The 20,284-nt window shown below is 36.0% G+C and overlaps 1 protein-coding gene, 2 long non-coding RNA genes and 1 pseudogene across 5 annotated transcripts; 2 read left to right on the top strand and 2 right to left on the bottom strand.

Annotated features, from left to right (window-relative positions):
* Window positions 1–2,164: 2,164 nt before the first annotated feature.
* Window positions 2,165–4,979, bottom strand: LOC148916043 (uncharacterized; annotated as a pseudogene). Its single transcript, XR_016128032.1, has 2 exons — window positions 3,611–4,979; window positions 2,165–3,326 (listed from the first exon to the last, which is right to left on the bottom strand). The product of XR_016128032.1 is annotated as an uncharacterized LOC148916043 (transcript).
* Window positions 4,980–6,079: 1,100 nt separating this feature from the next.
* Window positions 6,080–12,762, bottom strand: LOC103334565 (pleiotropic drug resistance protein 1-like). The gene is made up of 24 exons (XM_089054706.1): window positions 12,602–12,762; window positions 12,362–12,482; window positions 12,190–12,278; window positions 11,925–12,009; window positions 11,643–11,802; window positions 11,469–11,545; window positions 11,221–11,274; window positions 11,053–11,143; window positions 10,676–10,977; window positions 10,287–10,568; window positions 9,877–10,190; window positions 9,619–9,779; window positions 9,431–9,534; window positions 9,193–9,349; window positions 8,991–9,113; window positions 8,789–8,898; window positions 8,378–8,710; window positions 7,985–8,275; window positions 7,809–7,892; window positions 7,567–7,700; window positions 7,241–7,468; window positions 6,988–7,159; window positions 6,641–6,895; window positions 6,080–6,544 (listed from the first exon to the last, which is right to left on the bottom strand). The coding sequence occupies exons 1-24, from the start codon at window positions 12,739–12,741 to the stop codon at window positions 6,287–6,289; spliced, it is 4,125 nt and encodes a 1,374-aa protein (XP_088910832.1). The 5' UTR covers window positions 12,742–12,762; the 3' UTR covers window positions 6,080–6,286.
* A 1,549-nt stretch (window positions 12,763–14,311) lies between these two features.
* On the top strand, window positions 14,312–16,190 carry LOC148916044 (uncharacterized). The gene is made up of 2 exons (XR_016127677.1): window positions 14,312–14,587; window positions 15,994–16,190. It is a non-coding gene; the product is annotated as an uncharacterized LOC148916044 (long non-coding RNA).
* Window positions 16,191–17,946: 1,756 nt separating this feature from the next.
* Window positions 17,947–20,206, top strand: LOC148916045 (uncharacterized). Of its 2 annotated transcripts, none has more exons than XR_016127663.1 (2): window positions 17,947–18,241; window positions 19,707–20,206. It is a non-coding gene; the product is annotated as an uncharacterized LOC148916045 (long non-coding RNA). The 2 variants fall into 2 exon arrangements; XR_016127662.1 differs by lacking the exon at window positions 19,707–20,206 and adding an exon at window positions 18,797–19,315.
* Window positions 20,207–20,284: the final 78 nt, after the last annotated feature.

Raw genomic sequence — 20,284 nt, forward strand, 5'->3', positions numbered from 1 at the left:
GTGAGAAACCATGATATCAAAGATATTGTATGGGACCTAGAATTGTCACAAAACGTAAATATAAAAATACTTATTCTATAACACACATTGCACTGCATTTTTATTTGTGCTACCTATATCACCCATTAATAATTCCATTTTTCTCCAATCAATGTGAAACAGGTTATTGAGGCCTATATCCAAATAGAGGAGGAGAAAATAGGGCCCATGCAGACAGATAGTCCACAGTAGATGTCTACATGGACTTGGGTAAGAATTGTTTTGAAAATTCAAAATTGTTTAAACAGACACGGCACTGTAGTTTTCGAAAAATATATACTAACAAATTGCCATTCAATGATAGCAGGCTTACATGTAAACCTTTTTAGAACCAAATTGGTATAGGGCCCTGTATGAACACTTACTTGAAAAACTCGGGAAATGCAATGTTCTCTTCTTCCCGATCATTTCAAGTTCTGAGTTTCACTTTACACTTCTCACATTTCACAAAATTGAACGAAACTAGAGGCACTACAATCCACTTAGATCGTTGGGACCTAGAAAAGAAGAAAAGTGTATTGACATTGCTCAAAATTTTGTAAGTTGAATGAAACTGTCTTAATTTCTCAAAGACAAACACAAATGCAATGCAGTTTCAGTATTATACGTATTGCTTAATTTCATACCAAAACTATAATATGTAATGCACTGATTACCATTTCTTTTTCTCTTTTTTTCTTCTTCTTTAAACAGGTTAATATTGTGGAAGTGTGGCTAGAATATATCAGACCACAAGCACAAGAGTTCTTACAAACTAAAAAATACCAAAACTTGTGAAGCAAAAAGAAGGGCCCCCCTACACCTGCACAGGTTGATTTGTCCCAAATGAAGAACTCACTCTAAATTGGATTCTGTAAAATCCATATCAGTTTCCATTTGAGGATGACACAGAATGTGCTCAACAAAATTCATCTTCGTAAGAATTGTGTCTACTCAACCATTCATTACAATTTGAAATCATTCAAAACCAAAAGCTAATCTCGTATTCATTTGCAGGTTGGATTGCGGCATGTTCGTCATGTTCTACATGGATAAAATAGAACAAGGATAGCCCATTCCAAAAAGTGTAGACAAGAATTTCATGAATGAATATCGAGAACAATATGTCACAAAACTCCTACGCCACAAACACTGTGTAATTAATTGTCTCTAGTGATTTGCCTTTCGTTAACTCAAGACAATATGTATCTTAATTCTTGTGGATGTTTGTAAATGTTTCTAGTTATGATATATGAGAACATATTTCCTATACATATAAAGTGTAATATAATCTTGGAACAGGATGCAACAAAACGAAAGGGAAACAACAAACTACACTAAATTTTCTGGTCAAATACTGGAACAAATTAAAACTGCAGTGCAGTTTAGATAAATAAATAAAAAATCTGCTCAAAAAATGTGAAAAGAACCCAAGAGCCAAAGTCATAATCAAAGTACTTTGTTCAAAACACATTTAAGTAGGTCAGTAGTTGTAACATTCCAATATACTTGCAAAAATTATACAAATTTATAAATAAATCCAATTCTAGACATGTATTTATAAAAATAACCCAAACACTATTTAAACATATAAACACACCCAAAATCAACCCCAAAGTCAACTTTTTGGGTGTGTTTATAAATGAGTTTTGAGTGTGTAATGATGAGTTTTGGGTGTGTTTATATGTTCAAATAGTGCTTGGGTTTTTTTTATAATTTCAACCCTCATTTTGGGTGTTTTAGTGAAACTCCCCAAAAATTATTTTGAAATTGAATTATTGAACGAGAAACTGCACTGCAGTTTCGGTCAAAATCTGCACCGCTGCTCAAAAGGTAAATGCATAATCAAAGTACTAAAACTAATATCAAAACACATTTAACTTCATGAGCAGTTATAACATTCTCATAGACTAGCAAAAATTATTCTGAAATTGAATTATGGGACAAGAAACGCACTGCGATTTCGGTCAAAATCTGCAACAAATAAACAGAAACTGCATTGCAGTTTCTGCAACAAAATCTGCTCAAATCTGAAAACAAGCATTCAATGGCAGTCAAAAACGAATATCCACTCATGAAACAATTGTATAATTTTCATTAACTTCAAAAAAGAATCATAATATCCAATTAGAAGCTGTGTAGCCAATTAAATGCAACTAAAACTGCACTGCAGGTTTTGCAAAATGTGCAATGCAGAAACTGACTATACATTCACTAAACCATATCTAACGTAAGCAATCGTCAACTGAGAAGGAATGTTCATATCACAGCCTTGCAAGTCTTCCTATTATGCCTAGTAACACTACATCGACTGCATTTCAAGGGCTTTTTAAATTCACCAAAAGCTTTGATCCTCTTTGTTGGTGGTCTTTCGGCTGGCCTATTTGTAATTGGCGAAGCACAACTCCAGCTGCCAAACTGTTGCTGCCCAAGCCTTTCCCAATATCTAGAATAGGAAAATATGACTCTCATAGGCTTTTCGAAAGAAGTCAGTCCTGTAGTAACACTCCACGTAATCATAAACTGAATCTTTCTTTGCTAGAATTGCAGCCACCGCATGCGTGCAAGGAAAACCGTCAATTTGCCAAAGATGGCAAGAACAAGTCCTTTGCTCAAGATCAACCATCACAGAATAATCAGCAAATACTTCAAAAACAGTGAAACTAGAACGACGAACTACCCAAGTCCGACCAGCCTCCGCATTTTCCCACAGTCTAGTTTCCATCTCCGGACACAAAATTGTTGTCCACTTCTCCGCTTCAATTTGTCGTTGAGAATTCAATACCATCAATTTATGTCGAATCCCTTCTATCAAAGGTAGCACCGGCAAATCTCGAAACACACCAACCCAATTATTAAATGACTCAGCTAAACTGTTTGCCATCTCCCCATACTGCATTCCTTTGAAATATGCGTTGGCATACTGATCTCTAGACAAATCAGATATAAATGCCTTCACTTTCGAACTCCCAACAATCATAAACTCCTCCATTGCTACCGTAAACTCTTCCTCGGTAATAGCATATGCGCATCTACTAAATAAATTGATAACACGGTCTTGGAGCAATTTCCCATAACCTGATTTCAGGTACTTCGATATCAAATTCTGTTTGAGATGATAGTAATAGTAAGAATGAGGCCATTCATGAAACACAAACCCCATTGCATTTAACAAACCTTGATTGCGATTCGAGAAAAAGGTCACCACTGTCCCCATCGGTAGCAAAAGAGAAGCCAAATGTTGAAGAAACCAAGTCCAATTCTCCTCTGTCTCAGAATCAACAACTCCAAAAGCTAGAGGATAAAACCTTGCAAAACAAAACCAAAAGCACAAGTATAAGCAAAAAAGGGAAATTGCAGTGCAGTTTTTGAAAACAAATCTGCTGAAATTTGAAAGGAAACCAAAAGGCAAATCCATGATCCAAGTACTAAAACTAAGTTTAAAACACATTTAAGTTCATGAGCAGTTGCAACATTCCCACAGACATACAAAAATTATTAAGAAAATCGAATTATGAAACAAGAAACTGCAATGCAGTTTTGCTAAAAAATTGCAACAAATGAAATCTGCAATACATTACAGTAACCATACCTTCATTTCCATTCTTTCCGGAAGCACAGAGAAGCTGCCCCTTGTACTTGCTCTTCAAAAACGTAGCATCAATGAGCAACAAGGGTATGCAATATTGAAATCCAGCAATGCAACAACCAAATGACACAAAAAACAGTCTAAAGAGATTAATTCCAGCTTCACATTCAAGAGTGCAAAGAGAACCAGGGTAGTTTTTTTTACAGCGTCCGCATACCACACTAACTCATTGAAGGACTTCGACTCATCACTGTGAATGTTCAATTTAGCTAACTCTTTGCCAAACCATGCATGGTAGTATGAAATGCCTATACCATAATAATCTTTGAACTCGTGTATAATCTCAACTGGCTTCAGCTCTGGTTTTGCACGAATTCTGTCCACAATGAGGGAGGACACCACACGAGACCTCATCATCTTACTCTTTGATTCCCTTATCCAACCCGCACATGTATGCACATTATTTAATGTCCGAATTACAAAACAGCTAGTAGCTTCACAACGAGAAGCATAAACACGCCAGCTACAACCCTCCAATTTCTTAATCGAACAAATAGCAACCACCCGCTTCTTGTCATTGCCGCATATAAAAAATTAAATCCTACTTCAAGAGCGTACTTGCACAATTTCAAACGGAACTCCTTTGCACCACCGTCAAACTTCTGCCCTACATGATGTATGTACGTCTCCCACTCATTCGACAACAAAGGCTTAGCACTTGCCTTCTCGACCTGCCCAAAAATTCATTTTTGTCTTCGACAATACTAGAACACGATGACTCGCCCTTTTCACATGCTATCAACTCCTTATTTACACAAAAATCACCACTATATTCACTGCTCCCGCATAAATCCTTCACTAAAATATCAACACTCTTCTCATTTGATACAAATAAAAATGTCCTCATTATGTCCAAATCGCTATCCGTTTCTAGAAAACAACTCGGATAACTGGGCAGCGAATACCTTAATGTAAAACAACCCAACTACAAACCCTTAAACCTTAGACACAAAGTCTTCAAAATATCAACCATGGATGACTCTGATGAAACTGAAAACATAATGGTTTCCGACTTTTATGTGCACTTGGCAATGACACACACCTCCATTAGCCTTGAAAATGCAAACAAAACAACAAACAAAAACAGAAAACAATTCAAATCAATAAATAATGTACATGAGCATTTGTAAAATTCCAATAGACTTCCAAATATTAGTCTGAAATCGAATTATGAAACAAGAAACTGCAATGCGTTTCTGCCAAAACTACAACAAGCAGATGCAATTTATGACAGAAAATAAAAACAATTCGAATAGAAACCAAAAGGAAACCACGATAAAAGTACTAAAACTAAATTCCACATACAAGTCGATATAAACGAAAACAAGTTCTAAAGTACTCATACCTCAAAACTTTGGACTGCCAAAAATCTCTACAACCAAACAGCAACTCAAAATCAAATCTGATCACAAAACAAAGAATATAGGGTTTAGCATTGAACGCTACAAGATCGCGCTGCAAAATCGAGCCACAAAATTGAGCTCGAAATACCCGAACTAAGGAGAACAGAAATCACCCAAAGCGGTCATTGATGCAAATCGAGCGAGCGTAGCAGAAAAAAGAAAGCGAAAAACGAAGAAAATAAAAGGAAAACCTACAGAAAATTGAGCTCCAACGGCAGATTCACAACCACAGCTCTGAAACGAAAAAGAAAGAGAAACTCGCGCGTAGTTTAAACATTCAGAGGTAAAAACGTCATTTAATTTGTAGGTTTACATATGGGCCAAGCTTTTTAAGAAGAAGGGTAGAATTGTTTTTTCATTTGTTATTTTTAAACAGGCCCAACGAATCTGGGCCAGTCTTTGGCCTAATCTAAAATAGCAATTTTTTCTTAGGTATTAAAACCCAAACCAAAATACCTAATATCTCACTTACTAATTAGTAAACTTAATTATGTCTAATACCTAATTTTTCTAAAAAGAAAAGGGGAGCAGCGGGATCGTGCCACTCTAAACTACTTTGAATATGCCCAATATTTCCATTAAAAACCAACAAAAAATGACTTGGGAAACTTTTTAAAAATAAATTAGCATGACATATTCAGAAACAAGGATAATCTGACAAATTGTGTCTTTTCTCAAACTAGCTAGGGTCCCAAACTTGCAATGTGCAGGAAGGAAAGACGGTAAAACCTCACATTACAAAGGAAAATCAAGCACAATATACAACTTTTAGCGGCGGTTTTCCTTTCCACTGCTAATTAGGGATTTTATAGCGGTTAGCAACGATAAAAACCGTTGCTAAAGAGAGCCTAAAGTTGTCGCAAAAGGTCATAAAATCGCCGCACACCGCAGCGAAAGGTTCAAAACCGTCATTAAAAAGAACACTACCTATTTTATGCTGATTGAAGTGTTTCTCCCTCCTTTCTTTGGTGGATATTTAATTTTCCTCCCCTAATATACAAACAGGAAATTTAGTAAACCACCAAAAAAGAACTTAATTACCATTTGGCTAATATTATACCTACAACGAAATCGAGAGGAGTTCTTCCATGTCATACAAAAACTTAAAAATCCTTGTATCTTAAGCAATGAACTTCCACTTTACCAATATTAAATTTGATGAGGTTAATTCCCAAATGGTGTACAAGCTGATAACATGATTGCTATTCAGAATTTCTTATCTCCATTGGAAATTCAACATCTTGATGGAGAAGGCATAGGTAAATGCAAAGAGTAGTGCAAATCCAACAACTACAGCTGCAACCACTCCTAGAAATTCTTGTTTGAAACCAAAGTAACTTCTCAGAAACTCTTGTACTGTTTCACCTGTGTTGAGCTTGGCCTGTATATCTCCAAACTGTGATACGGTCAATCCATACAAGGTCCAAGCCATTGGGGATGCCCAATAGTACCATCTCCACCATATAGGAATTCTCTGATAGCAGCCAAAGGAACCAGATAGAAAATTTGTCATCAAAATAGATTCTATTAACTGAAAAGAAAAAAAAAACTTGCAGTGCCAGAAACTTACAGTTCGTGGGATGATGAACCCAGAAAAGAGGTTCCATAATGCATAAAATGCATTAGAAGTTATACCAGCAACATGTTGATTTGGTGTCAAGGCCACCCCCATCATGCCATAGAAGGTGAAGTACAAACATGTGAAAAACATGAAGAATAGGTACCAAAAGAATTTAGCCACAGTCCACTCAAATCCAATCATCGCATAAACTAGGACACTGTAGATCACAGCTTGTGCAAAAACATAAAGGACCTCAATTGTGACCTGCAACAAATAAGTGAATTAGCACAATACAAATAAGACAAGATGATGCATTGTAATAACTATGTTTGTAAAATGCATATAGAATAACTCACCTGTGCAAAGGCATATGCCAAGGCAGAATACATTCCAGCAGCTCGTTCTCTATAAAAGACGGTTCGTTCAACAGCCACTATTGGCTGCACTGTCATGGCATTTTCAATACCAAGAAAGATAACAGAAGCATACATAGAACCAATTGCATTAAAGAGCTCTTGCTGTTTTTCCCTGAAATTAACAAACTCAAAATTACTCATGCAAGAATCTCAACTTCTATTACATATATTTTACTTCTGCACTCTGACTTACATTTTGGAACCAAGATTCCAGAACATTGTCCCAAGCAGCAAGGCTACCACAGTTGTGTAGATCAACCTTATGGCATTGTATTCCGGATTGTGCCAGTATGACCAATGTTGTTTCCATAAGCAAGCCTTGCATTGAGTGAAAAATGACTGAGGGTATCGAGTAGGGAAGTAGAGGTCCTTTGAACCAGGAGCAGGGGTACTCAGTTCCTCAATAAGGGATTTGTTTCTCCTGAAACAAAATCACTTTCATCAACAAATTTTACTTATGCCTTCTTTCGGCAATTTTCTTTTAGTGCAGTAGGTGGTTTTTCAGTATGATAAACCAACCTATAAATTTCAGAACTTCTATAAATATCAGCAAAATCAATTCCTAATGCCGTTTCTTTTGCTGAAGTGGTAACTTCTAACATCCAAGTAGCTGGATTGTAGCCATTCTTGATTTTGCTCACCCCCTCAATTCCCTGCACAGAAGTACAAGAAAACCTTGTTTCTGAAAAAAGAAGCAGCAGAAAAAAATAAGAATATCATATTTTACCATTGAAATTTCCTGAGTTTTAATCAGATTCTACCTCAAAGTACTTGATCAAATGGCAAGAATGACGACCTAGTGGCCCTACATACATCTCCTGTCCTCCTTGCTTCATTAAAAACAACTGCAATGACATGTTGCATATGCTAACCACTTAGAACAGACAAAACACATGGGAGTACCAATTTCAATCTTTTCAGTCAATATCTGTTTCACCTCATCGAAAGCTTCAAATATGTCGATGCTTGGCTGATGAATAGTGCACAATATTGTTCTTCCCGTGTCCACAATGTTCCTAACCGCTCTCATAACAATAGCAGCAGCTCTTGCATCTAAACCCGAAGTTGGTTCATCCATGAATATTACAGAAGGGTTTGCCACTAGTTCAACCGCAATAGTCAGCCTCTTCCGCTGCTCGGTTGAGAGACCACTTTCACCAGGTAACCCTACTAGTGCTTGCCTTAATGGATTCAGCTCGACGAGTCTCATCACTTCATCAACGAACATCTACAACCAATTCTGAAAATCAGTTCAAGCTTGCTCATGACTTTAAATTGCATTAAAAGAAAATAAAGAGTAGAAAATTATTCTTAACTAGCAGATACCAACCTTCCTGGTTCCAGAACTAATTTTCGTAGATAGACGCAGCCATGCTGAGTACATCAAGGATTCATAGACAGTAACATAAGGAGAGTGGATGTCATTCTGCTCACAGTATCCAGAAATTCTGGCAAATGAGTCTTGCTTCTTTGGATACCCAGAAATTGAAATATTTCCCTCAATATATCCTCTAGTTTTTCTACCAGCCAGTACATCCATTAGAGTAGTTTTACCGGCACCGCTCACTCCCATAAGGGCTGTCAGAACACCTGGCCTAAAAGCACCACTAACACACTTGAGAAGCACCAATTTGTCCTCAACAACACCTTGGTTCTTCATTGACTGCAAGATGGATTCACAAAATTACTCATAATTTTGGAGTTGCAGAAATTTTGTCCAATCTCAAACATGTTATATCACCTGTGGCATATCCACAGAGTACGTGATTTTATCAAACGTGATGCAATGCGGCTCAAATGGAAGAACCATTCCTCTTTTCTTGTTATGATTAGTACACTCTTCTCCATTATCTGCATAGAGAGTACAATATTGGTCATCAATAAACAATTACACTGAAAACAGACATACACAAACAGTATCTGAGAGGATATATCAATATCACCTGAGTTGATTTGTGGAATCAAGCTATTTCCTTTGTTCTGTGACCAACCAACTTCTCCACTCTTCTCGTCATGTTCTTTGCTTTGAGATTCTTCCGATTTAACAGCCTGTTGCTTCTCCAATGCTGCATAATATTTTTATGGTAGTATAAGTAAAATTCTCACATATCTAAGTGTTAGAGCAGATAAGGTGAAGTTACCTACGGTTTAGATAAGTGAGAGCCACAGTGAAACAAACGTTGAATATGAGTATATATCCAATCAAAGCTCCTACTCCAATCCAATACCAGGATGGATGTGTGAAGAATCCATGAGACCTCAAAACAGCAACTCCTAGCTGTTCCATTGAGTTTGGAAGAACCTTTTAATAGCAAGGACACAATATAATTATTAAGGGACAAACACCAAAGTGTTTGAAATGGCTAGTCAATTAAGGAATTACATGACTCCAACTCTTTCCCAGGAACTCATTAACCACGATTGCATTCTGACCATACATCAAAGGTGATATCCAATAGCCCCATATCCACCATTTCTTTATATTCTCTGTGACATCAACCAAAGGGCATTAGAAAACATTGTATAGCACTTAAGATGAAGTGGTGTTTCTTTACTTTACTTATTTTATACCTCTTGACAGGACGAAGCCACCCAAAGCAAAAAGCATGAGCTGTGCAAATGACCCAAATGTGTAAGCAACAACCATGCTTCTACCAAGTCCAGCAATGGATCGGTTTAACGCAGAAGCCATCTGACTAATGAGTAAGAATAGAAGGTATTGTCTAAAAAACCTGCATCATTTTCAGAATGATATATTAAATGGGCTAGAACAACAAGCATGAACAAAAAAAATGAAGGAGAATGTGACAAAATTTTGTACTGGATTACCTTTCAACACAGGGATCAAATCCAATGACATAGTAAGTGATAAATACCCAAACAGAAACATCTAAAAACGTGATAGGGATCTTCAGAATCCATGTGGGAAGGGCATATGCCCACGACGGAAAAAAGAGGTCTCTTTGCTTATAAAAAACAGGAAGCTTGGCAATAGTCATAGAAATCTCTGACATTCCACTGAACATAACAGTAACAAAGGAGTAGAACAAAGCACCAGCATATATTCCTCCATCAGTTACTGAATCACGGTGCATATCAATCCGTAGGAATACAGTCATTGTGATCAGTGCCATTATTGCAAGCTAAAAAGAAGGAAAAGAAGTACCGCATATTAAATCCAGGTGCACAGAAGAAAAAGAAAAGGTTATAATAGAAGCTAAAATAGACTCAAAACTCACTTGAGTGAGCTTAAAAACGTAGACAAATGAATTCCTCTTCATAAGCAAGAGTTCCCTTGAAAAGCAAGCTTTCAAGAGTTCCACTTTTCTAATACCATATTTCTTGGTCGTTAAGGCAGCTGGGTCGCTCTTGGTCTTGTCAAATGGAGCTGCAAGTTCCTCAGTAATTCTTTTCCCCACAGAAAAAGATTGAAAAGCCTCCGAAAAGTGCTTGACTGTGATGAACCTGTAAGGCTCATCTCTGCTTGTCCAGTACTGCTTCTGATCTTTCCTTGATGTCACCTACAACATGTAAGGTACACAAGAGAAATTAATACATAATACTCCTCTTTTGATGCTTATCTCAATTGTTTTCAATAAGATCAAACAAGAGATAAATATGGACCTACTTCTTGCAGGAAGTCAGCTACGCCTTTTCTCTCAGGACATTTAAAGCCCATAGATTCAAAAAAATCAAGAACTTGTTCACGAGGGCCTTGGTACACAATTTGGCCATCAGAAAGTAGAATAATGTCATCAAAAAGTTCGTAAGTTTCAGGTGCTGGCTGCAGCAGTGAGATGACTGCAGTCCCGTTAAGGATGTGAACATAGTTCTTGACTGAATTTACAATCTGGTAAGTTGTTGAACTATCCAACCCAGTTGATATTTCATCCATGAATAGTGCCCTATAAGGTCCAACAAGCATCTCACCTATACACATTATCAAAAATAAATTATACCATTACTTTTTGAACTTGAGTTTCATGTAAAGAACTTGAGTTTAACCTGTCGTGACTCGTTTCTTTTGCCCTCCAGAGATACCCCTTAATAATTGATCACCCACCAAGGTATCTGCACAAGCATCTAATCCCAAAATCTGCAAATCAATGGATATTGATTAGGTGATGGTAAGTTCTAAAAGTCCTTTTCTTAATGAAGAGCTATTGATCCTACCTTAAGAATATAATCTGTCACCAATATTTCCTTCTGGCCTTCTGTTGCAATTGCCTATAATATCATAAACGATTAAAACAGAAATGTCCGATGATTTGAAAAGCATATTGCAGAACAAGCAAAAAGTAAGTCTCAAATCTTATTGGAAAAGTTCACATATGGCAGAATCTCCTAAATCCTAAAATAAAGCACTATTCTACACCCTCTTAATTTAAGTCTAAAATCAAATAAAGTAGCTTATGTCTTACCTTCATGAAGATGTCTACATCTGGATCCGGCTTAATATTCACTTCTCTTTCTCTTCTAGTTAGCTCTACCAGCATTTCTGCCAAAATTCAAAATCATAACCAATCATGTTTTAATCTATTGGCCTGGCTTTGAAATTAAAGGAAACTAAGTAAGAAGCAGTCCTATAAACCAACCATAACGGGGGCCAACCCCTTGGCATCTTGCAGAGAAGGCCAAGGTTTCTTTGACTGTCATTTCTGCAATATGAACATCATGTTGACTGATATAGGCAGCACTCCTTTGAGGCACAAACTCATGCATCTCATAACCATTGTAAGTCACACTTCCTGAAAACTGGACAAGTATTGTACGTTATAAGTTAAAACAAAGAGTGACTGAAGGGTAAAGCTCGGGAAAAAAAAAAAAATTTGATAGAAGATCTGAGAGAAATTAATGGCGCATTGCATTTATTTAACCTTAAGATCCTGATCAAGCTTTCCAGCCAAAGCCAACAAGAGTGTGGTCTTCCCGGAACTTGGAGGACCCAAAAGCAGTGCCATTCTGCACGAAAAAAAAAGAAAAAAAGAAAAAGGAAGCACGGAACTGAGTGAGTAGAGTAGTTTATTTTTGGTTAAAACCCAAGTGAGTATGCATATTAGTTCACAAAGACTAATTCTGAATTGAAAAAAGATGAACATAACAGAGTTTATTTCATGGGTAGGTTAGAGCCTTTCTTCTCACCTGCCAGGCTTGATGATCCCACTGACATCTTTAAGGATAGACAAGTGTTTCTTCTTAGTGGGAAGAATATAGACGGAATTCAAGAAACCCTTTGGTGCACAGAAAAAATAGCTTCTTAAGAATTTAATGATATTTGATAGGAAAATCATATGTACTATAATATATCATTTACCTCCACTAAGTTAACACAATAGTTCAAAACTGTAGGCAAAGCCCTGCTTCCTACGTAAGCTTCAGCTGAAATGTTTAGATGCTCGAATCTGACTTCTATTGTAGGAAAGCTTATTCCAACTCTGAGATACCAAGACAAAAAAAATCCCCTTACGATAAAATAAAATATAAAAAAACAAAGAAAATTTGAGAAAATCTAGAATGATATGCATGTAGACTAGAGAATATTGTTTACTCTTACCTATCAATGCGGCTCTTGAGCCTCAACAAGAAGCTCTCTTGACCCTCTTCCACTGCTCCGACCAGCCTCTCAAGCAAGCCTTTCCTTTCTTGCAAACCAAGATGTTTCGCATCAACTTCATTGGCATGGCTCATATCCATTGAAAAACTGCTACAAAGTTTATGCTTTTCTTTTTAGCAATGCAAGGAGACTTGTTATATATGCAGATAGGTATTTACGTGACATAAGGGTTGACATCACCCAAAAATAATTTTGGCCACCACGTTAATTGTCGTTGGATAATTTTAGCTTTTGAGATTTATGTAATATGTAGATTAAATCACACTCATGCAACTACAACTAGAAATAATGTGGTGACAATGCTCACCACCAGTTAAGGGTGGTGAGGCCAAGATGCTTTATGCATTTAATCACTTTTGAGTTTGCTTTTTTTAAGAAATTCCAGTTTGCATTTAATCACAAGTATTAACTTGAAGAATCAAAGATCTATTGGAACCGCACTATCCGACCAGATTTAATTGACCACATAGCAAGTTGATGGATCATTCTTATCAAGTATTTGATCTGACCACGTTGATGTCACCTTTATCAATTTTAATGAAACCAAGGTAAGGGGCTTGTGTTTAAAAATCCATCCTCTCCAACATCGCTTGTATTAAAAGAATTAATGAAACCAAGGAAAAGGGCTTATAGTTTATGTAATTAAGAGCAGTTATCCCTGCATTTCAGTTTATGTGCTCAAATCCCCCTTCTTTAATATCGCTTGGATCAAAGAAAAGGAATTGATGAAACCAAAAAGTTATTCCTTAGAAGAGTTCTTAGATTACCTCTGAGGTCTGTTATTCCTTAAAAGGAATTGGTGTCTCTATTACTTTGCTATTGCATTTATTGTCTTTATCATCTATATATATATGGTTACTTTCTCTCCCTGACTAGTGGGAGAGGTGAAGTATTTGACATCACTTTATCCTCTGCATGAAATTACTTCCTATGGGAAAGAAAAAAGACAGAAGACATCTTTGTCACATGTAACTTATGGTTGAGAATGAGATAGAGAAATCATGTTGTGTCCCCCACCAACGTAATAACTTTACTTGTAGAATAGAAACACTTATTCTTGAAGGGCTTAAAAACCTTCCTTACAAATTAAGGGCAAGCAGCGTGTTTGGTTCGGTGCAAAAACATAAACCTAAATGGTAATGCTTTACCTACACTGTGGACCCAGAATAAATGGGGACATAGAATTTAATAAAAGATTGACATGTTGTGGTATTGCTTTTTATCATTTCTATCCAAGCTTTGGTTTTCTACAAGTTATGGTAAGCCAAACATGGCCAAAGTAAGGAGGATATTTTAATCCGAACATAAATTCAGTCAATATTTTTTGCATACTGATTTTTTGGTGCGCGTTCACACATACACCAAGTAGCTTTTTTGGTTATGTAAACAACTATTAAGACTAAATAGTTATGTAGTTATATATAATACAAACGAATTTTAAACCATAAAAATAAATTAATAAACCAATGAACAAAAAGGGGATAAAAGTTATGGCCATCACTTCTGGTAAAGAATGAAAATTTGAACAACTAATGGGCCTAGTTCAGTGAAAAACGGCATTGACTTGCAGATTAATAGTCTTAAGTTCGAACTCTCATTATATCTTAATAATTTGCATGTGAGAACCTAGACGATCACTTGTACCAATAGTTTGATTTTCAATATTTGTGGGTCGAAAGTCGAAAGTCCAAACAAGAAATGGGCTCATTACTCAGTACAGAGGAAAATTACAATATCAGGCCTGCCATTATGGCCCAAATCTTATCACAAACGGCTATCGTCGATCGGCCCTGTTTGCCTGTTCAGAACTTGAATCCCCAAATCCATTCGACAAAAGCAAAATCCCTAAACCTAATTCCCAAGACCACGACGTTGCTTGCACTACCGTCGCCGCCATGAGACCTCCGTCGAATTCGTAAAGATGGGGTAAGCACTGAACTTTTCAATAGATATCTAATCGGTTGATAAATTTGCAGCTCTTCTCTTTTTCTTTTTCCACATGTCGATCTTTGTAAAAAAAATCAAAGTTTGCATCTTTTTTCGTTATCATCGTTATTTTGGTTATGGGTTTTCTGAAATAGATTCAAAATTTTATCGGAATCATGAAGTGAAAGAGAGCAGATTAGGATGAGAATTGATCTGTAGATGTGGTGGGTGGTGAAGAAACTGAAGTTTGAATGGGTTCAATAGGTAAGGATGGTACAGAAGAACCAGGTGCATTTGGTTGAAGAGGAATGTAGAGAATGAAGTTGAAGTAGGATTAGAACCTGTAGCTGATTGCATTAAGAAAATATATATACATATCCACAGGCTTATATAGCCCCCAACCCCCCCTAACCCACTTTTTGTTGGGGATAGTGAATGTAGGATTCTAACTCAATATGTTTTGAAGAATTGAGTTGGTATTGGTATTGGTGGCTGTGCATCTGATTAAGAGTATCAGATATGAGTCTATAAATGAAATGATAAGTATGTACCTAAGATTTGTTTCATAAAAAGATATTCGTTCGAATACACAGCCGAAGAAGAACAGAACTTGTGATTAATCTGACCAGATGATGCCAAGTTTTTTTTTTTCTTTAAACAATCCTGTTACAACCCTCAGTTGAAGGGTTTGTGGTGTGTGACTTCTTGATAGAGTTGTATGAAAGCTCCTATAGTTTCCTTAATAGCATGCAGAAGGGTTGGCTAATCTCTAAGGTAAATGTTATGGTAGGTCCATTTAAAACCTTAATTTTAAATTTTGTGGGGCTAAGATTGATTCTCTAGGCTCCAGCCTCCAATTATGTATTCGATAATTGGGTTTGGTGCAAACTTCAGTCCTATTGTTGAGTTCGAATTTCAGTTAAAACACTTCGTTTGTATGTATATATGCTACCTTCTTAGTGAGCTTTATCTGTGTCTGGTCTGATAGATACAAAAAGGTAGGGTTATGAACTTAAATATGTACTAAAAATTAGTAGAATTATTCTTTATGTTTAAGCTATCTACTTAATTATCCTTCAAAGTTTTCTATTTCAAGATTGGATCAAATTTATCTTAATGCAGCTAGGAAAACATATATTTAACCATGTTCCGGCCATATTAGGCATCAGAAAGTTTATGAAACGGGAAGAACGTTACATTAAATTCGTTGGCAGAGAAGGGGAAGGACATTATTTTAAGTTCGTCATGTCTTATTTCCAAATCATAGTGCACAAATAATTGAGTTGAAAATGTTTAAACGTCAATTCTGCTATTTTCCCTAGTCTTGCAACGATGCTTTTGATTTGATGTTCGTTTGCACATGCATTGCCTTTCATTTTATTTCTAATGGTGGTCTTCTTTAGCAGGCAAATCTTACTACCGTGAGTGGGCATTTATAGTGAATTACTTATTGATGGATGGCGACTGTTTTATTTCTTCCCCCTTAATTTACAACAATATAGATAACATTTATCACAGCAATTTGTACACCTCAGAATTTATGTGTTCAACAATTTTCTTAAAACAGCAACTAAATTAAATTTTATATTTACACAAACAACGACCTTCAAGGGGGGAGAAGGAATTAAACACTGCTTGCAACTTTTAGCGGCGGTTTTTGGGTAACCGTCGCAGAATTGTTTTTAACAGCGCTTTGCGACGAAAAAAACCGTAGCTAAATTTTATTTGCATAATTTGGGACCATAAATTTGTCACTAAAGATTAGAAAATCGTCGCAAACCGCAGCGAAAGATAGAAAACTGTCAATTAAAACACAATTATCTACGTTTTGCCGGTTGAAGTCCTTTTCCTTTCTGATTTACGGATGCCGTTCACTTTCCTTCGACCAGAATACCACATGCAATTTAGTAAATCTCGGAAGAATAATTAATTTACCATCAATACAAGTAACAGATTGTATAGTTGTGCAAAACCATTCATTAAACATGAACAAAAGATTAAATAGAATTGGTAAAAAATCACTGCTTCTTTTTGTTCCTTCAAAAACTGACTTCTTAAAGGTATAGGTAGAGTTTATGTGGCTACCAAGTTATAGATGAAGCAGTTGGACTCTGATAAAGCAAGTTCCGTAGTGCATAAAATGCTTGGGAAGTCACCTGTGCAAAGGCATATATGTACATTCTAGCAGCCCGTTCTCTATAAACAAACATTCGTTCAACTGCGTAGATAGAACATAGGCATGCATAGATAGAACCAATTGCATCAAAGAGATCTTCCGGTGCGGCTTTGTCATGGAATTAACAGATTCAAAACTACATATGCAAGAACATCAACTTCTGTTACATGGATTTACTTATGGCTTTGTATGATGATTGTGTAGATCGATCAATCTTATGACACTCTACGTTGGATTTCGCCAATACGACCGATATTGTTTCCATTAGCAAGCCACATGCATCGAGTGAAAAATGATTGAGGATGCTAGGAGCAGCAATACTCAATTCTTCAGTAAGTGATTTGTTTCTCCTGAAACGAGAAACGAATTACTTTCACTAACAAATTTTACTCAAGTAGAGAGTTTCTTTCAGCAATTCTCTTAATTTTCATGTGACCACAAGGCTTATTTATAGGCATGGTATGCAAGTGCTGCTATGTATTCAAACCTCTTTCGCTGTTTAGTTCAGTTGAGAGACCATTTTCATCATGTAACCCTACTAATGTTTGCCTCAATGATTCAGCGCCACTAGTACAACTTCTTTTCTTGTTTTCCAAGCTTACTATTATCCAACTTTTTTGGACTTTTGCCTCAATGGAACATTGTAATGTCTTATTTTTCGGGCCAATATTGGAATTAGCTAATAAATTTGGGTATAGTACGGGTATTGTAGACATACGCTTCCCAAAGATATGGTAAAAATATCGGGTTTTTCAAAATCAAATGTACTATACACATCTTATACACAAATGTATTATTCGCATTTAATACATGTACTTTTATAAATTTATAAATAAAACGGACAAAATTCATGTGTCTTTCACATATTATTGAATACAATACTACACATTAATTTTTTTTTTAAATTAATTAGTTTTCAAATACTCTATAATTACCGAATATTTCATCAAAACTTTTGTTGAAATTTTGCTGAATAACGTATTTTACTCCCTATCTATGTTGTTAAGGAATTATTAACCCAAATTTCTTATTATTTATTGAAACAAACTTGCTAAAATTATATTTAGGAAAATTAAAAACATATATCCATTAAAAAAAAAAAAAAAAAAGACGAGTAAGTAAGCTACTAAATAAAAAAGAAAATGAGGGGAAAAAAAACCTAAACCAACAGATTGGTTCTCTATACTGTGGGTCAAAAGTCAAAAGTCCAAACATGAAATGGGCTCATTACTGAATACGGCCTTATCCTTGGGGCTTTGGGTCACCAGAAAACCCGATTTCTTCTCTTTTTTAATCTTGGTCAAGAAAAACCCAATTGCTGTAATCCCCAAAATCGATCAAAACGAAATCCCTAAACCTAATTCTCCACCGCGACGTCGGTTGGGCTCCAACGGTACCAAATCGCCTTGACACTTCTATCAGATAAGTGAAGAGAGGCGAAAAGCACTGTACCATCGTCTCAATTTGTCCAAGCCAAGGTATAAAATCTGGCTTTTTCACTTTGCCCCCTTTTTATTTCTCAGATATCTTACTGGTTTCAGTTTTGGACAAAGTCGGCAAGATGTTAGTTTTCTGTTATGGGGTAGAATGATCTCATTGAAACAGTCTGTTTAAGCTTAGTTTTGTTAATGTATTTTGATGCCCTTTTTTGGGTCTTTGTAATGAAGTTGATCACTTTCTGACCAAAAAGAAAAAAAGAAACTGGTTTCAAAATTGCATCTTCTTTTTATTTAAATTTTTTATTTTCCAGATATATAACTTGTCGTAAATCGAAATTTTCATCCTTCCCACTTTGTGTTGGAGTAGTGAATATATGATTCTAACTATATGTAACTTGAAGCACTGACTTTGATATTGGTATTGGTGGCTGTGTACCTTAAGTATTATATGTAAATCTATTAACTGAGTGGTGTGTATATAACTCAGATTTATTACATATCAAGACCTTATAACCCATTGAACTAAGATTTAGGTAATTTTCCTCAATTTAGTTTTGAAACCCTCCTTAATTGTGCCCTTTTTAAAATTACAAGGGTCACTGGTTGAGAAGGAGGAAGGACAGTACTTTGAGTGTATCATGGGGCTAACTCATAGTCAACATGTAGTGCATGTGACATTCCTCATGCCTCATGTAATGCATTATTTGGAGAGAGGTTCAATTTTTTCGGAGGAAAGAAACAGGGAGAAGTTCTAGGAAGATGTGCAAGGTTGGCAGTTTTCGGGTAATGTGGGTGGAAAGGAATAGGAGAGTTTTTTTATGATGTCAAGGGTGATGAGATAGAGTGGTGGATTTCTTGTTCACTGATTCGTACATTGTGGCTGTTTAATAAAATTGTGGTTTCTTATAAAAAAAACTCAACAACATGTAATGTTCGTAAGTTCACACATATTTTGGTCTATGTATCCTCATTGAAATCGAAGCATGTTCTTAATTTTATGAAGGTTTTGATCCTAGTTCACAAATGATATACTGATATAGTTGAATTGAAATAGTTTAAACTCCAATTCTGGTAACTTTTCTTTCTACAATGTATCTACGATTTTAGTTTTCTGTTCTGGTGTAGAATGATCTCATTGAAACGGTCTGTTTGGGCTTAGTTTTGTTCTGCCTTGTTTTGTTGGTATATTTTGATGCCCTTTTTTGGGTCTTTGCAAAGAATTTTATCACTTTCTGACAAAAAAAGAAAAAGCTGGTTTCATGTATTGGTGGCTGGTTCACTAAACCTGTCTTTATGTAACTTGAAGTACTGACTTTGATATTGGTATTGGTGGCTGGCTGTGTAACTTAGTTAAAGTATTATACATAAATCCATAAACTGAGTGGTGTGTATATAACTAAGATTTATTACATATTAAGACTTCATAACCCATTGAACTATTTATGTAATTTTCCTCATTTAGTTTTGAAAACCTCTTTAATTGTGCCCTTTTTAAACTTACAAGGGTCTTGGTTGAGAAGGAGGAAGGACAGTACTTTGAGTGTATCATGGGGCTAACTCACAGTCAACTTGTAGTGCATGGGGCATTCCTTGCCTCATGCAGTGCGTTGTTTGGAGAGAGGTTCAATCTTTTTGGAGGAAAGACATAGCGAGAAGTTCTGGGAAGATGTGCTATGTTGGCAGTTTTTTTGGGTATTGTAGGTGGAAAGGAATAGGAGGGTTTTTGTTTTTGTTAAGGGTGATGAGATAGATTAGTTATGAGACATCGTATACAGTTTCGGGCATCGTCTTGGGCATCTACATCTTTAGAGTTTAGGGCGTTTATTTTTTACTAATCTATGGATTGGAAAGCAGTAGTATTGTAGAGTTATAGTTTTGCAAGTGAAATGTGGTAGAGGGGTATCTGAGTTTTAAGATTGTGGTGGTTGTATATTTGGTGGATTTCTTGTTCACCGATTTGTACATTATGGTTTTTTAAAATAAAAAAAGGATCATCTGACAAAATTTGCCCGTTTTAAAAGTAGAGCAGCGTCCCAAAATTATAATGCGTAAAAGGGAAGGACGGTAAAAGCTCACATTTCT

The sequence above is a fragment of the Prunus mume genome, linkage group LG6 (genome assembly GCF_029339155.1).
Source record: "Prunus mume cultivar Tortuosa linkage group LG6, ASM2933915v1, whole genome shotgun sequence".
In the NCBI taxonomy this organism is placed as follows: Eukaryota; Viridiplantae; Streptophyta; class Magnoliopsida; order Rosales; family Rosaceae; genus Prunus; species Prunus mume.

What these genes read in the sequence shown, in the direction of transcription:
- LOC103334565 (XM_089054706.1), bottom strand. Translation starts at nt 12,741, where the DNA reads ATGGATATGAGCCATGCCAATGAAGTTGATGCGAAACATCTTGGTTTG. An exon ending in ATTGTGTTAACTTAGTGGAG is followed by an intron (nt 12,279 to 12,361) that starts GTAAATGATATA and finishes TGTGCACCAAAG; the next exon opens with GGTTTCTTGAATTCCGTCTA. An exon ending in AGAAGTTCTGAAATTTATAG is followed by an intron (nt 7,469 to 7,566) that starts GTTGGTTTATCA and finishes ATTTTGTTTCAG; the next exon opens with GAGAAACAAATCCCTTATTG.